This window comes from Pongo pygmaeus, chromosome 3 (assembly GCF_028885625.2).
Source record: "Pongo pygmaeus isolate AG05252 chromosome 3, NHGRI_mPonPyg2-v2.0_pri, whole genome shotgun sequence".
In the NCBI taxonomy this organism is placed as follows: domain Eukaryota; kingdom Metazoa; phylum Chordata; class Mammalia; order Primates; family Hominidae; genus Pongo; species Pongo pygmaeus.
The window spans coordinates 47100914-47119479 of NC_072376.2; the positions used below are offsets into that span (position 1 = coordinate 47100914).

General features: G+C 36.3%; 2 protein-coding genes across 15 annotated transcripts in view; one reads left to right on the plus strand and one right to left on the minus strand.

Annotated features, from left to right (window-relative positions):
- Nucleotides 1-18566, plus strand: part of ATP10D (ATPase phospholipid transporting 10D (putative)) — a 161641-nt gene that overhangs the window by 117353 nt on the left and 25722 nt on the right. For 5 of the 12 annotated variants that reach the window (XM_054486838.2, XM_063663625.1, XM_054486837.2 and 2 more), the window contains 3 exons: nt 879-983; nt 6168-6355; nt 10203-10528. In XM_054486838.2, the coding sequence (XP_054342813.1) occupies nt 879-983; nt 6168-6355; nt 10203-10528 (619 nt within the window). Of the gene's footprint in view, nt 1-878; nt 984-6167; nt 6356-10202; nt 12049-18566 lie in introns of those variants that run through there. The other 7 variants (XM_063663622.1, XM_054486839.2, XM_063663627.1 and 4 more) reach the window with 2 other exon arrangements.
- Nucleotides 14640-18566, minus strand: part of CORIN (corin, serine peptidase) — a 254519-nt gene continuing 250592 nt past the window's right edge. For all 3 annotated transcript variants that reach the window (XM_054486844.2, XM_054486842.2, XM_054486841.2), the window contains one exon: nt 14640-15046. In XM_054486844.2, the coding sequence (XP_054342819.1) occupies nt 14864-15046 (183 nt within the window). In that variant the 3' untranslated portion in view covers nt 14640-14863. The remainder of the gene's footprint in view (nt 15047-18566) is intronic.

Sequence of the window (18566 nt, forward strand, 5' to 3'; positions counted from 1 at the left end):
GCCAGAATATGAAAGCTTTTATTAGTGAGTGCTGGGCTAATTCTACTCAAATGATATTCAGAGCATTAAATTTAAGATTCCATAACTAATGTCTCTAAAACAATAAAACCTGTTTTACAGGTAAAGAATGGAAGAAATGTAACAAAGCAAAAAAATGTATAAACTTTAATTTTAGAAAATTTAGGCTAACACCATGCACAAAGCAGCATTGTATAGCTGCTCATCCACATATACCCTTCTCCTAAAGAAAACACCTGTTTTATCATGGGTGGTGTTAATAGAAGCACAGTATTAAGAATGAAAAAGATGAGCATTTCTAAATTGACAATTTTTATTCTTTATTCAAATAAAATCATTTGAATTAGCCTTGCTAGAGTTTTCTGGCTATACTGCACTTCAGGAGAAATATAAACAAGGCAATCTGAAGTATATTCAGAATAGAATGAAGATGATGGTGAAACATGAAAAAATTGTATCATTAGAGGAATAGTATAAGGACTTGAAGACATATAGGAAAGGAGGGTATATTTTCCTAGGAAAGATAGTTATAATAGCTGCCTCAAAGATTTGTAGCTCTATTAAATAGAACAAATTTCTCTATACCTTAAAAAGCTAGAAATGTGAGTAAAAGGTTCTAGGAGGATCAATTATGATTCAGAATAAAGAGGAATTCCGGTTGAAAAAAACTGAAGATTAGATGCCCTGTCTGGGAGAGAGTCAGTCTCTTACTTGTGAAAATGTTCAAGTTTATTTCAAATGGCCAGTTCACAGGGGCCTTGTAGAAGGGACTGAAGCCTTGGTTGAGCTGTAGATAAAGTAATGTTACCCACACCAAGTTGCACGACTCTCCAGGATCATCTAATGTTCTCTCTTTGTAGACCTACCAGGGCTCAGATATTGACATCTTTGCATTTGGAAACCCCCTGAACACAGCTGCTCTGTTCATCATTCTCCTCCATCTGGTCATTGAAAGCAAGAGTTTGGTGAGTGGTTTTTTTGCCTCTGAAGTAGCCTAAAATCTTTTATGCTTGGGGATATGTCTTCTATTAGCAGTGACCCTGAAGATAAGTGGGAATGAGAAGAGTAATGAATCTATGGGAGAAGGGTGATCACAGCTACTCTGGGTGATCATTGAATGCCATTATGCTGAAGTTGATGTGTAGCTGGGGATAGTGGAAAACACCTGCCTTGCTCCCTTTGGTAGTATCAGTGGTGGAGGGTTCATGGAGATGTGAGACAGACTGGAGGGATATTTAACCTTCATTTTTCAAGGCCAAGCTGATTACTTTTAGTGAAAATGAAAAAAGGTGTTGTATCATAATCCTGGTACAGTGACTTTAGGGATGATTTTATGCCTTCCTTGTAATAGAAAAAATATTTTTTGGCTCTCCTTTGGGTAAAACCCTTCAGTGGTTTCCCATTGTACTTGGAATAAAATATGAAAGCCCTAAGATGGTGCAGTGATGCTGTACTTCTCTCTTCAACCTTATTTCCACATATTCATGGGCTGGAACCACCTTATCCCTCTTTCAGTTTCTTCAGTACATTGAACTGATTACCACATCAGGATCTTGGCACTTAACATATCTTTTAACGGAGGTAATTTTCATTCACCCTTGCATCCCTGCACTTCACCCAACTCAAATGTTATTTTAAATTTCATCAAAAATATAATTTCCCCAAACAGCCTTTCCCTAACCACCCATTCTCTGATACCATTCTCTTGCTTTTACTCATAACTCTAATCATAATTTATCATTATTTATTTAATTATGTGATTATCTGAGACCAGGTGCAGTGACTCACACCTGCAATTCCAGAGCTTTGGGAGGCTGAGGTGGGAGGATCACCTGAAGCTAAGAGTTCAAGACCAGCCTGGGCAACATAGTGAGACCCTGTCTCTACAAAAAAAATAACAAAACTAACTGTGTGTCATGGCACCTGCCAGCAGTCTCAGCCACTTGGGAGACTGAGGAGGAGGCTCACTTGAGCCCAACAGTTGGAGGCTGCAGTAAGCTATGATCATGCCACTGCACTCCAGCAGAAACAGAGAGAAACCCTGTCTCTAAAAACAAAAAAATGTGATTATCTTATTCATGTTTATCTTCCGCATTAGACTATGCTCTCTGTGAGGGTAGGGTTCATGCCTATTTTGTTCACCACTGTATACCAGTGTTAAAGGACAAGACTGGCACACAGCAGGTGCTCAAAAAATATTTGAATGGATAAATAAATGATTAAATAACCAGTTTTTGGGTTGTGTTTACCTTCCTGATAACATATGAATTTTAAATAGGAAATAGCTGAATAAGGTTATAGTTTAAAATATATGAAGTTATATTACAAAATTATTTATAACAATTTCTAAAGTAGGGCTGATTATTTTGGACATTATTTGCTTTGCTTATAATCATCTATAACAAAATATTACAAGCTAAAATGTAGTAAAAGGTTAATATCTGCAAATACCAGATGGGTAGAGTAAAGGAAATTCTAGAAATGAAATATTTGGGATTGTTTTTATACCTATTCAATTTTTAAGCAGTTGCATTGGTACTTTTGGTGGCCACCTGAGAAAATGCCAAAGGTTCTGACATTTATTAGTGTGCCAGAGGATTTAACACATAAAGTGTATCAGTTTGGGTTCGCTGATTATGAGCAACATCATCTGAATAACCTGAACAAATAGAAAAGTTATTAAAAAATATAATGAAGAACCATGATAGAACAAAATAAAGAAAAGCAAAAATATCTGAGAAACCAGAGTGACTCTGGAGATGCACAGAGCAGAAACTAATGGTCAGGCTTGTCAGGATGGTCCTCTGGTCTGAACTAGCTCCATTCATTTTCTTTCTGCTCTTGCCCCATTGTGCTCCAAGTCTACTCTCTTGTGATGGAATCCTATTTCCCTAGCTTCAGTCACAGGCTTTGGCTAGGGGAGGAATACTTTGCCGAGACTGCACACAATGCTGGGTGTCCTCACCAAGAAGGGGAGTGAAAGCTAGAGTCAAAGATAAACAGAGACTGCTGTTTAAAGGATGCATCATTAGAGAATTGTTTCTTATGCTGGAGGATGCATGGCTAGAGATCCTGGCCCTGCAGGTCTCTTGTTAATAAAAGCCAGCCATTCTGAAAGTATAAAACTCTTTCCCTTCATGCTCTTATTCACCATCTCATTGCCACCTCCCACTTCCCTGTTGGTTTTTACCCAGTATTCTTTGACTTTCACTTCTTTGTATCAATTAACTGAAATGTATAAACTCTATGAAGTCACTATCTCACTTGCCAAAAGCATGTTTTTTTGTTGTTGTTTTTTGTTTGTTTTTGTTGTTGTTGTTGTTTTTGAGACAGAGTCTTGCTCTGTCACCCAGGCTGGAGTGCAGTGGCGCTATCTCGGCTCACTGCAAGCTCCGCCTCCCAGGTTCATGCCATTCTTCTGCCTCAGCCTCCCAAGTAGCTGGGACTACAGGCGCCCACCACCACGCCCCGCTAATTTTGTTTTTGTATTTTTAGTAGAGACAGGGTTTCACCATCTTAGCCAGGATGGTCTTGATCTCCTGACCTCGTGATCCACCCGCCTCAGCCTCCCAAAGTGCTGGGATTACAAGCGTGAGCCACTGTGCCTGGCCAAAGCATGTTTTAAGAGATAAAAAATTGGAGCAAAATGGCTCAAATAGAAGGAAAGACATTTGAGAAAGAAAAAAAAGGAATTATTGTTTTAGCAGCATGAAGACCTTAATCCAGGAGTTAGCTAACATTTTTCTAGTTGTTTGTACATTTTATTAAAAAATAAGCAGTCTGTGTGACTCTTGTGAAGATATTTGCCATGGGGAAATACTTTGCAAGATTAGGAGAGAAAAGAAGAAAATCTAATCTTATTTGAAAATTATAGCCCTAGAAAATAAAAGAGATTAATAAAAGCAGTGTTTCCCTAAAAAGCATGATATGTGCCGCCAATAGTACACACCATGATTTTAGGTAGTACTGTATACTGCACTAAATAACACTAAATACTACATAATGTGAAGGTAATTCTCTTTTCATACTTCTGATTATATCAAAGAGGTATCTCATTTGATGCTATTATGTTTTATCACAGTAATTCTTTTTTTTTTTTTTTTTTTTTTTAAAAACTTTTATTTTAGGTTGAGGGTTACACATGCAGGTTTGTTATATAGGTAAACTGCATGTCACGGGGGTTTGGTGTACAGATTATTTCATCACCCAAGTAATAAGCATAATACCCAATAGTATGTGTTATTTATCGAATTCTCACTGTGTGCTAGGACCAGTAGTGTGCTGAAGATGGCTTGGACAGGCTCATGAGAGCTTTCTCTTTATAACAAAGATTAATCAAACCCCAGACTCAGCTCTTTTATAACAGAGAATATTAATATTATGAAGTTGGTACCAAAAAAATGCAATTATTTTTGCACCAACCTCATACATTTAAAGTAGGCATATACTTTTCTTCCTTTTTGAATTTAAATTTCTTTTTTTATTTCTAAAATTTTTGTGGGTACATAGTAGGTGTATATATTTATTATGTACATGAAATGTTTTGATACAGGGATGCAATGTGAAATAAGCACATCATGGAGAATGGGGTATCCATCCCTTCAAGCATTTATCCTTTGAGTTACAAACAATCCAAATAGATCCTTTAAGTTATTTTAAAATATACAATTATTATTGACTATAGTCATCTCATTATGCTATCAAATAGTAGGTCTTATTCATCCTTTCTATTTTTCTTTTGTACCCATTAACCATCCCCACGTCCCCTGATACCTCCACTACGCTTCCCAGGCTCTGATAACCATCCTTCTACTTTCTATGTCCATGAGTTCAATTGATTTGATTTTTAGATCCCACAAATAAGTGAGAACATGCAGTATTTGTCTTTCTGTGCCTGCCTTATTTCATTTAACATAATGACCTCTAGTTCCATCCATGTTGTCGTAAGTGATAGAATCTCATTCTTTTTTTATGGCCAAATAGTACTCCATCGTGTAGATATACCACAGTTTCTTTATCCATTCATCTGTTGATGAACACTTAGGTTGCTTCCAAACCTAGGCTATTGTAAACAGTGCTGCAGCAAGCACAGGAGTGCAGATATCTCTTTAATATACTGATTTCCTTTCTTTTTGGTATACAACCAGCAGTGGGATTGCTGGATCATACAGTAGCTTAATTTTTAGTTTTTTGAGGAACCACCAAACTGTTCTCCATAGTGGCTGTACTAATTTACATTCCTACCAACAATGTACAAGGGTTCCCTTTTTTCCACATCCTAACCAGTGTTTGTCATTGCCTGTCTTTTGGATACAAGCCATTTTAACTGGGGTGAGACTGAGATGATATCTCATTGTACTTTTCTTTCTAGATAAAGTTACTTAATTAGTGAACCAATGTTAAGAAAAATAATATTGCAAGATATACATGAATATGAAAGTAGCTAGGCTGTGGTATGACACGCAAACATTTATTTCTTGCTCATATAAAGTTGGCTGATATTCCAGACAGCTCTAGAAGCAAACGTCCTCTCAGAGAACTTCTTGGTCAGTATGGAAGGAAAGGAGACAGCATGGAAAATTGCAGACCAGCTCTTACATGCTTCTAACCGGAAAGTTTTACATACCCCTTGTACTCACATTTTATTAGTCAAAGCAAGACATATGGCCATGCTTAATTTCAAGGGAGTGTGGAAATGTGATCCACCTGAACGCATACTCAGGGAGGAGAATGACAGTATTCGTGATCAACAGTACTGTCTAACACCTATTTGAATGGCTTAAGTTTGAGGTTCACTGGGTTAAGGCATTACATTAACAAGGAAACAGACCAATGAGTGACTATATGAAAAAAATTAAGGAGAAAATCCAGACACTTCTTGGTGCATGGATAGTACAGAATAAACTAATCAACAGAATTCCCTTTTGGCATTTGATTTAATTTAGTTTTACAGAATTCAAACGGTGATATAATTCATTCACAAAAAATACTCCCATCTCCTTGATATCTTATATTTTGTTTGTTAAGGTTTGTTACACCATTCATCCAGTGCTTAGATGTGTTGTCTCTTTAATGGAGCAGATTTGTCTAGGTGGCAATACTGTATCAGTGACAGAGCATTCATTTCCTCTGCTCTTCTTGTCTTACAGACTTGGATTCACTTGCTGGTCATCATTGGTAGCATCTTGTCTTATTTTTTATTTGCCATAGTTTTTGGAGCCATGTGTGTAACTTGCAACCCACCATCCAACCCTTACTGGATTATGCAGGAGCACATGCTGGATCCAGTATTCTACTTAGTTTGTATCCTCACAATGTCCATTGCTCTTCTGCCCAGGTATTTATTTTATCATTGAGAGAATAAATAGAATCATAGGCTAAGAATCCTTCAAGCAACTACACTTCTAAGAATAGTTGGCAGGCCACCCTGTTTAGTAGTGAGAAAGTCAATTTGTGTCCTAGTTAAAATATTGGTTTTTAACTCTTTTATCAGAGAACGAAAGTGGTTTAAGCAAACCGAGAGACTGATTTATCTCTCATGAAAAAGTTTATCTGGTTGACAGTTTACAGGGATAGGGTAGCTTTGCTTCACAGGGTTATCTAAGGACCTAGATCCTTTTCTCTATCTTTTTACTTTGCTATCTCCCAAGAGTCAGGCCCTTGTTTGGGTCCATTTCTTGCTGCCACAGTGGAATACCACAGGTAACTTATAAACAGAAATTTATTGGCACACAGTTTTGGAGGCTGAAAAGTCTAATGTCAAGCCACCAGAAGATTTGACTATCCCGATTCCAAGATGGCACCTTGAACACTGCACTTTCAGATGGTGGAAGGGCAAAGAGGCAAAAGGGGATTGAACTCGCCCTCTTATAATGGCATTAATCTCACTCAGGAGGGCTCTGCCTTATCACCTCTTAAAGGTCCTATCTCTTAATATTGTAAAAACAGCCGCTAAATTTCAACATGAGTTTTGGAGGGAATAAACATTCCAACCATAGCAGCCCTCATCTCATGACGGAAGGTGACTCCTCAGCTGATCCTCAGCCCTGCTTGCCCCTGTATACAGGAATGGGAAAGTAGAGGGCAAGCAGCTTTGTTTTTATATTTTTGTTTGTTTGTTTGTTTTTCATGTAGTGGCATAAACCTACATATGTACATTGTAACTGAGTGGCTAAAATCTTGGAGTTTCTAAAAAGAAGAAAGGGAGGCTGGGTGTTGAGGGACAAGTAGCAGTCTCTACTACAATCTGTAAGCACTAAACACTTTTCAACTTTCCTCCCTTATCTGAGTTCAGTTATTCCCCCAGTTCTAGTTTAATCTGATTTATAGTATTGTATGGGATGGAAATGACTAAGAAGAATACATGGGTTTTTAATATATAGATTCTTGGAACTCAGAACTCATCATCTCTGCAGTTTCACAATATCTGTTTAGTTGAAAATATTACAACAAATAGTTGTTCTGCTTTTTTAAACATAAATGAGAGTCATAATGGTAAGTTCGTGTTATTCTATAACAGCGTCAACAAACTGTGGCAAACAGGCCAAATTTGGCCTACTGTCTGATGTTGTAAATAAAGCTTTGTTAGAATATAGCCATACTCACTTATATATGATCTATGGCTGCTTTTGCAATTTTTGCAATACAACAGCAGAACTGAATAGTTCCAACAAAGTTTGTCTGGCTCCCAATGCCTAAAATATTACTATCCAGCCCTTTACAGAAAAAGTTTGCCCGCTCTGATCTGTAACTGTATCATACGGCACAATGGACACAATCCTTTATTGCTGATGAATGTCTCTTCCAAAAATGCATAAGAAAACCCATCTGAGTTACTCAATGGTACTTATATATAACAATATCACTGTGAAACTAAGATACTTCTATAGTTCTCACTGCTATTGCCAGCTTCCAGATTAAAAACTGACAAGACGAACTTACAGGATTTCTGAAAAAACAATTACTTTAAGGTTTTAGCTTTAAAAATTCTGGGCCTTTAACAGTACAGTTCTAATATTATTGTGGTATGCTAAAAAATGACTCCCTAAAAGATTTCCATGTCCTAATCCCTGTAACCTATAAATTTTATCTTATGTGGCAAGAAAAGAACTTTGCATAAGTGATTACATTATGGATCTGGAGACAAAGAGATTAGTTATCCAGGTGGATCCTAAATGTAACCACAAGTGTCCCTATAAGAAAGAGGCAGAGGGAGATTTGACACAGAAGAGGAGAAGGCACTATGACTATGGGATCATGGATTCCTTAGCCACAAGCCAAGAAATGTCAAAAGCCACCAGAAGCTGGAAGAGGCAAGGAATAGATTCTTTACTAGAGGGTCCAGAGGGAGCATGCCCTTTCCAATACCTTGATTTTGGCCCAGTGAAGCTAATTTCATAATTTTTTGCCTTGAAAACCTTGAGAGAATAATTTTTGTAATTCTAAGCTACCAAGTTTGTAATAACGTGGTATTGCAGTCATAGGAAACTAATACAGATTTGGGTACTCAGAATAGGTTACTGCTATAACAAATGCCTAAAATTGTGGAAGTGGCTTTGAAACTGGATAATGGGCAGAGGCAGGATGAATTTTGGCACATAATAGAAAAATCCTCCTAGACATCCTTACACAGGCTCTTGGTAGAAATATGGACATTAAAGTTGTAACCAGTGATCTTGATAACTACATTTACTTATTAGTTCCAATATTTTATTTTAGATTTTCTACATATACAGTAATGCCATTAGCAAATAATGACCAGTGTGTTTCCTTCTTTCCAATACATAGGCACTTAATTTTTCTTATTGACCTGGCTAGGGAAGCTTGTCTTGTTTCTGATCCCAGAAGGAAAGGTTTCCATATTTCCCTATTAATTATGATGTTATATATAGAATTTTATGACTATACCGTTAACCAGATTAAAGAAGTTCCATTCTATTCCTTATTTTCACATTTAAAACATATATAAATTTGTGCATCCATTGAGATAAGATTTTCTTTGTTATACTGTTAGTGTAGTAAGTTACATTAATTGCTTTTATAATATGAAAACAATCTTGCATTCCTGAAAAATTAAGTTACTGTTGGTGAGGTTTCAGAAGAAAATGAAGAAGTCAGAGAAAGCCTGTATCATCAGATGTAGAGAATACATATATCATCATACACAGAAAGTTGCTAGAAATATGAATTTTCAAGTACACTGAGGACTCGGAATAAAATTAGGAACATGCTTGGGAATTTGAGGGAAGTGGATCTTTCAAATACTGGCAGAAAAATTAGCTAAATTGTGCTCTACAGTAATATGGAAAGCAGAATTTGTAAGTAATGAACTTGGATATTTGGCTGAGGAGGTTTCTAAGCAAAGTGTCAAAGGTGTGTCCTGATTTACTGCTTATAGTAAAATGTGAGAGGAAAGAGACTGAAGGGAAAACTGCTAAGCCACAAGGAACTTGGTTTAGGAAATTCTCAGTCTATCCAGATTGCAAAAGTTGCTAAAGTTAGGAGATTGACTGTTAGTAGTATGCTCTGGAGAGAAGTCTGAGAGCATAGCTGGACGACCTTTCTGCTAGTGCTGAAGAGATTAGTTATGTGATTCCTAGATCTCCTCAACCATTGCAGTAGTAACCAGGAAAAGAAATGAGGTTATACAGGAAAGATCTGTGGTGGCCCCTCTTATCTAGTGGCATAAATCCAAGTGACATACATAGGAGAGTCACAAGACTTTTGAGAATGTTATACCAGAAGAAACACTGCCAGCTTAGTCTAGAAAGGGACACGTTTGTGGTACTTTGTTACAATAGCCATAGGAAACTGGTACAAATAGCATTTTTAACACTTACTGTGTGTCAACACTCTGCTTGCTTTGTATGTATTGTCTTATTTAACCTAACATTAAGCCTATGTAGCAACTATTTATATCTCTACTTTTATAGATGTTATTTAGTTTTGTTTTTTAATAAACACTTATATGGCAATTATTATTTTCTAATTGCTTTACAAATATTAATTTATTTAATATTGTTTTATCTCCATTTTGTATTAGAGTTCGGTTACCCTTCCCCTTTATTTCAGGAGCCAAGTGGCCACCAGACCCTTTTACTTTTTTAATTGGTTAGTATTTGGGGGGGGTTTTCCGTAATGCATTTGAGATGAATTTAATTCTAATGATGTTCCTTGTCACCTAGGTTTGTATACAGAGTTCTTCAGGGATCCCTGTTTCCATCTCCAATTCTGAGAGCTAAGCACTTTGACAGACTAACTCCAGAGGAGAGGACTAAAGCTCTCAAGAAGTGGAGAGGGGCTGGAAAGATGAATCAAGTGACATCAAAGTATGCTAACCAATCAGCTGGCAAGTCAGGAAGAAGACCCATGCCTGGCCCTTCTGCTGTATTTGCAATGAAGTCAGCAACTTCGTGTGCTATTGAGCAAGGAAACTTATCTCTGTGTGAAACTGCTTTAGATCAAGGCTACTCTGAAACTAAGGCCTTTGAGATGGCTGGACCCTCCAAAGGTAAAGAAAGCTAGATACCCTCCTTGGAGTTTCAAGTATTCTTTCAAGGTTGGAAGAGGGCTTTTGAAGAGGTATCTCTCCAAGCAAGAATGACTTGTTTATCCATAAGGGACATGAGCATTTTACTAGGCTTGGAAGAGCTGACATGATGAGCATTATTGTATGTTTGTATATACATTTGTGATAGAGGGCTAGAGTTTGACCTAGACAGAGTTTAAGGAAGTGAAATATTTAATTCAGAACCAAATGCTTTTGTAAAACTTTTTGGATTTTGTAAAAGCACTTTCATTCTCTTAGAAATTCAAGTATTTTCAAGGGGAGTCATTTGAGATATATTTATTTTACTAGGAGATCTTATATTCTAGGGAAATGCTTTAAATGGTCAGGCTCCAATCGGAATTTTTTTTATTAAGAAAAAAGTAGTTTTTAATACATTGGTTAGGACTCAGAGGAAATATGGAAAAAACGTTGTAGACGGTTAATTTACAGATAAAATCCCAAGAGCCTTTTAAACAACAAGGTACCTAAAATAGGGTATAATTATACTGCTTAAAATACAGTTAGTGCCTATTAATAGCTTTTTATTTCCTATGGGAAGATGCTTTTGGTCTTCTGGCTGAAGATGTAGGCATACCTCTCTGCTCATTTCAATGTTTTCCTGAGGTGGAGCCTTCACTGGAAAGGGGAAAGAGGGGTTCTAGGGTTTCATCAGGGACCAGGAATGTATTCCTCAGTCAGGTTCCAATCAAGAGAAGTCCTTTTATGAGATCTGCCTCTGTATAGATGTTGTCAGTTAGGAAACTGAAGCCATAGGTCAGGCAGACATCAGCTCAGCCTGTAGCCCATTGGGCAATTTCCTGTATTTTAAAACTGACAATAGCCTGATCAAAGTGATACAATCAATTTCAAAACAGTCTTCCAGAGACCACTTGAAGGTTCATAGTTTTTACAATACCCTGAGACTTTTCAGGTGTTGGAGCCTCTAAAATATGAGATATAAACAGAAACTAATACAAGTTTTTCTCTGGAGGTTTCTGTGAGGTTCTTAGAAAAATTTGGTTTTAAAATACGTTTGAGGACAGGAATGTCTATAGCAAGTTTACTGCTTTTGCAAATCATGTATGCTGGCTTTAGTTGTAACAAAGAAACTATTTTATTCTAAGTAAGGCCAGGTGCTACTATAAAATCATATATTCCTGTTGAAGTTCTTTTGAAATCCTATCTCTATTTATTATATTTGAAAGTTGTCAGCCACCAGTCATCCAGAATTTCCTTCCTGAATCTCCATGCTCATATGCAATGTCTACATCAAGGTCTTCTTAATGACTATTATTCTCAGGGTTTAGTTTTCTACCTTCTGCCTACTATTTTGGTCTGACATTTTGGTAGCCTTCTGTTATTATTGCAAATAGTCTTTTACGTAAGCTGATTTCTAGAACTTTCAAAATCTCACATAGCTAATGGAAGTTGCTTTCTGCTTTCTTATGTTTTTATAAATAAACTGTCTCATAAATAATGTATACTGGAAAATTGTCATCACTCTTGTAAACATTTGCCAAATCCAACTGTAATTAGTACCAGAACTTAGAAGGAAAGTCACAAAGTATGCCTTTTACCAGAATATTGCTTTGCCTTTTCTTATATGGAAAATCACTGATGTCATATCATTTATTATCCTCACAGCAGCTGGCATTCGTTCTCTGAGATCGTCGTCTCCCGATAAACAATAATTTAGAGATATGTTCACTTGTAAATAAAAAGGTTAGAATCTAAGGACAAAGAATGATCCAAAAATACTAAGGAAAAAGAACAATTTTCAATTTTCAGAATTGAATTATCTGTACATATGAATAGAGGAAAATACTGAGTGCTAATGTTACAGGGCCACAATCTCGTATCCACAATTCCAAAATCTCCAAACCTCTGAAAACTGAAATATTTTTCATAAATTAGGCGTAAATTCTATGCCCTGAACAAATGTAAAGCTATGTATGTACTTCGCTTAATGTAATCATTCATATACTTTGCTACGAAAATATTAATATATTTCATTACTGAATGCTAAACTGTATTTCTTTTTAAAATTTGGAAAATTTTTAATTCTGAAACACAATCTAGACCTTAGGCTAAAGAGGTTGGGATCTGTATGAAGCCTTTAAAGGGTCACATTTATAAGTCAATAACTCTTTTACATAAAGTTACCCAAGCTGATGTGATCTGGTGTTCAGTGTATTTCACCAAATTTGGGGGGAACCAAGTATTATATCATTGCTCTCAGTAGATAAGAACATTGATTAATATATACATTTTGGGATATAATCGTATTACAAAAGATGTATAAAATCATTGTATTGGGTTCCCAAAATGTACTCTAGATGTTAAAGATCTGTGTGCCCTTACCAGGACTAAAGTTCCCACTGGACACTTAATGGGCAATTTGAGACTATTAGCAACCTCTAATTTCAGACCAGTCAAGGAGCCATTGATCCTCTAAAATAAAAGAGCATGTACCTGTGAGAGTGAGATATAAGGGAGGTGAATTGTGATTGGTAAACAGGGTGCCAGCATGCTGTTATAGAGATAGAAACAATTTCTTAGGACTTGCCACCCATATCCATCCAAAAAAAAAAAGGTGATTAGACCATTACCATTTTATTTGTATTAAGAATTATTTAAAATAAGTATAATATGTATATTTCACTGAGCCTAAGTTGAGCAGGCTAAAAGTTGATACATTGAGTATGTAACAAAACTGACATATGTTCTTGAACTTTCATACAATCGTGACCACAATTCAGTTGCTGGATTTCACACTCTCCTTAGGTTTATACAAACTGAAGGACAGGAGATGAATAGTATAGAAATTGCTAAAACTTTTTGAATTTCAAATATGTTTACACACAGAAAAGATACAAAAATACATGTATAAAATTGCAGGTAGTATCTATTTGGAATGCTGAGGCAGTCCAGGTTGCTGGTGGAGGTTAGTAGGGAATCCTAGTTGTTTAAAAGGCAAAATGGATGCCTGACTAATTAAATTAAGTATATATGAAGATCTGTGTTTTAAAGTTTTTTAGTGGGGAAAAATACTTTTTACCACTAATTGCTTCAGAAATTGAGTTGAGTAAAGTGGCCTAGAGCTAAAAATAATTTCTAAAATTTTAATTACCAATGAGAAGAAACCAGATATTAAACATCTTTTGAGGAAAGTTACAAAATGTTTTACTCCATGCAAAGTTTTACTGTGCTCTAAAATATGCTTTTTATGACTTTGTTGGTATGGATGAACACAAGAAAACTGAAAAATAAATTTAACTAAACGAGGGATGCAAATTAATTTTCTTTTTAAAAAATTGCATCTCTCGTCTAAATTCTCTTTTGCAAAGTTTAATATCCAGTTCTTTGCCACATAAGTAAAACAAATTATTGCCCATAAATATAGATCTAGTTGTTGCAGTCTCAATCAGCCAACTCATATATCCTGAACAAACCCAGCTATGAGGAAAGTTCTATAGAGACTCTTCTATAAAATTACGATCTTGATATACATCCAGAATGGGGGTCCTATAATGTCAAGTGTTAATATTGATATCTAAAGAACTTTGCATTCAATATGTTTTGCTACCTAAATGGATGACATTGGTCTTTTATTGCTGTCTTTTATAAGTTCTCAGAATTATGCAAACATTAGAAGGGTAATAGTAAGTACTTTAAACGTGTAAATTATCTTGGCTTTTAATAAATCAAATGACGAGTTACTGGGTTCAGCACACCAACATGGCACATGTGTACACATGTAACTAACCTGCACGTTGTGCACATGTACCCTAAAATTTGAAGTGTAATAAAAAAAAATTGTCGGGTATAAAAAAAAAAAGCAAGTCTCCAATGTTAACACTGAAATTTACCACTACGCACTGAGCTTGAGAAACAAAGGCAGAGATAATTAATCAGCCTAAATCTCTATGTCTTTTTCTGTGATAGGATAAAAGAGAACATTCCATAACCTGTTACTGTAGCATCTGCATGATTTTAAATCTCTCCAGAGTCGATAATTTTGTGCTGCAGTCACGGTTAGGCCTGGCAAAAGAACAAAGTCTGCTTTGCTTTGCTTTTGTAAAGTCTTTCATTGAACTTGAAATAAGAGAAAAATGAAGGTGAAAAAATAAGTTGAAAAAAATTAGTCCAAAACAAACATGCAAATTTGCAGTGCATGATTGAGCATTTCTGTCCATGAAAAGTGCTTCTGTACAGCTCTCTGCAGGAAGCTCTTCACAGTCAAGAAGGCCATTTTCTTTTAGTGTAGCTGGCAGAAGTCTCTGATCATCCTTATAATTAGTTTAGGAGAAAGGTCTGGATGTAAATCTGTCTTTTAATCCATTCGACGAAATATGACACATTACTATAAATGCCAGGCCCCAGGACTTTGGAAAAGCAGACGGAGCCCCATGAAGTTAATCCAAATAATGTCCAGTGTCCTCCAGGCTTCTCACAAACAAGAGGCCCACCGCTGTCGCCCTGCAATGAGTAACGATGGGAGTTAGGAACTGGCACTTCAGGACCGTAATGTGTGTCCATGCTATCCTGAGGATACAGTAAAGCTAAACCCAGATTAACCAACTTGGAAAGTTTCAACAAAGCTTTCCTTGTCAGCCTGTGGAGGAATTGTGCTTTCCACTGTAAAAATAGAACTTTCAAATAAACATCTTAAACTCTGATCATTAAAAGGGTGGAGTGGCTTGGGATGAAATTATATTTTCCCCCAGGAAATTACCTTTTTGGGCATTTTCTGCACTTATAAAAATATGTCATAAAGTTTTTAAAACTTATCAGAACTAATTACCTCAAAATTGACCTCATTCTAATTTAAGCTTGACTTATCTTATGACTGTGGAAAGTACCCAAAATGGAATAAAGATCCCCCCCACACACAGTACTGCAAACATATTCTAAAATATCTGTTTTCAAGATTCTTGCTTTGTGAATGAATACATTAAGTATAACACAATTTGGGGTCCCTTACTACACTTCTTAATAGTTCTTAGGACTTTTTAATTTGGCACAGTTGAATACAAAATAAGACCACTTAAAATTATTTATAATGAATCATTAATAGCCTGCATTTTATTTCATATATATAGGGATTTTCTTTCATGATATTTAAGGATTCCAGTTGAATTATATTCAGTTTTTCCCCCAAATATAGTTAATGATAAAATGCTATGGCATTACAGATAGCAATACTTGCTACATCTGAAAACAAAGGTGTATTCTGCACTGCCTCAAAAAAGAAGAGCTGGTATTATGGAAAATAAAAAAGTAAATATGTGAATTCATTGTGGAAGGTTACAAATACTCCTTGACTTACAAGACTTTCAAAATTAGAAGCATATCTATGGTCTTCCTACTTGGTATTGTTGAAGAACATAGGACTAACGTTTCTTGATCCTCTTCTAAACATTTTCCACATATTAGCTCATTTAATCTTTACAAAATACCTAAGAGTTTATATTATTTATTATATCTGTTTTGGAGATGATGAAACAGAAGCACAGGTTAAATAACTTATTCATTGGCAGAGGCTGGATTTGAATCCAGGCAGTCTGGTAACAGGATTCCAACCCTATAACTACTAGGCTACCCTGCTTCTTAGGAATATTAGTGAATATTATTGCTATAAAAGAGAAATTAGGCCTGGCGCGCTGGCTCACACCTGTAATCCCAGCACTTTGGGAGGCCGAGGCGGGCAGATGACTTGAGGTCAGGAGTTCCAGACCAACTTGATCAACATGGTAAAACCTGTCTCTACTCAAATACAAAAATTAGCCAGGTGTGGTGGTGGAAACCTGTAATCCCAGCTACTCCGGAGGCTGAGGCAGGAGAATCGCTTGAACCCAGGAGTTGGAGGTTGCAGTAAGCCAAGATCATGCCACTGCACTCCAGCCTGGGAGACAGAGTGAAACTCCATCTCGGAAAAAAAAAAAAAAAGGAAGAAGAAGAAAGAGATTAAAATTGTGATTGTGCTGTATGCTTTTGTGTAAGTGATGATCTTTAAATTTGTAACTTTCCAATACCCTAAGCCAAAATCATAAGCATAGAACTTGCAAGGAGCTGAATTTTTCTGCCTAATTGAATTTTTTTAAAGCAAAATTTCTTTGTTACATGTATATAATGCTTAGACAAAAAAGAAAAATTTCCTGGAAACATTTCACAAATTATTTTCACAAATTTGTTTTCACACATTTCATATACATAGGGTATTTCATTCTTGATCTCTCCTTATATAAAATAAATAAGATACTTGGCTATTGAAGTGGAACTATTATGTCAGAGGGTGATTAAAATGGAACGTATTTAGAATCTCAGCACATTTTCACTTCCATATCAGACATTTAATAAAATAATTATTTAGCATCTACTCTTTGCAAAGTTCTGTACTAGTGTATAAACAAATGAATAAGGCACTGTCTTTGTCCCAGAGCAGCCAAAAGTCAGCTTGGGTAACAAGAATAACTTCACATGAAAGCAAAATCTAATGGCTAGAAAGAGGAGGTCAAAGGAATGAATGATGACTTCCAGGTGGAGAGGAATAAAAAATGCCTTCTTGAGATGTGGGTTTTGAGTTAGGCTTAGTGAGTCAGGTAGGCACTCCATTAAGTGCAAAATGAAAGGTGAAAAGCAAGCAATTAAAAATGAAAGGGAGACTACAGCTAAAGGCACAACTGATCTGGTCTGTTCTTTTGGTCCTCTTTGTAATATTGGGCTTGAAACCAACATTTATATTTGGCTTCAGTATTGGTTTATAGATTGTCATGGAGTAACTCACACTTCATTATGTCCTGTTGATACAATTAAGGAAAATAATAGATGTCATATAATAGAGGTTTAAGTAGAAAAATTTGCTTCTGATATAGTAAAAAGTAGGTTTTGTTTATTTTGTTTTCTACCTGAAGTTGCGTTAGAGAATATCTGGTATGCATTTAGTATACCCACACCACTGAACTCCCACTACTAAAGAAGTTGGCAAGACCTGGTTCCTATTAGGCATCATGATAAGAACATGCCCATGCCTGTGTCTGTGGGCCTTCAGCTCTCTGTCAAGGAATCATATCCCTTCCCCTCCTTTAGCAACTGCCAAGAGATGATCTTGAACATGTGCCAAGAGGTGCTAGTTTTTGGTAAACCTCCAAATGACATTGGAGAGAGGAAGAAATGTATTTATATTAATCATTGCTGCGTGCCAAGAGGTGCTAGTTTTTGGTAAACCTCCAAATGACATTGGAGAGAGGAAGAAATGTATTTATATTAATCATTGCTGCCAGACTGCCTGGTTTCATATCTTCAATCTGCCACCTTCATGCTGGCTGATTTGGGGCAAATTACTTAACCTCCTGTATTCTTGATCTGTTTAGGGAAAATAAAGACACTGCCATACGGGTTGATTGTGATAATTAAATGAGTTATTAGAAAGCGTTTTGCAGAGAGCCCGAAACATAACAAGCACTAAATTGATAGATGTTAATATTGGCGTAATTACTATTCATTGAATGTCTAAGTATGTGCCAGATATCATATACAGATATGTGAAAGATATGGGCTTCCAAATACATTAGTTAATCCTCATGGACAGAATTAGTCCCATTTTACTCATGAGAAAGCTATCTAGAGACATTAGATAACTTCCCCGGGTTATACTGGTCTTACTGGCAGAGATGAGCTCCAACTCAGATCTTTCAGGCTTCAAATCCTGTGCCCCACACCCACATTGTGCTGCCTCCTACAACACTTTATTTTGGGCCTAGGAAATCAAACCCAGTCCTCCTGTAGAGAGGGAGGGATTCCTTTACCACCATCCACCTCAGCAGGATGACTTGTAGCCATGAGGCAGAAAGGAGGGTGGTCTCAGCCAAATGCCAAGGGAGCTGTCTGCCTCCCTCTTTCCCATGACAACTATCTAAGGAATCACCACAGGGCCATTTTCAATACCCTGATTTTTCCATTCTAAAATGGATCATCAAAAATATAATTTATTTAAATT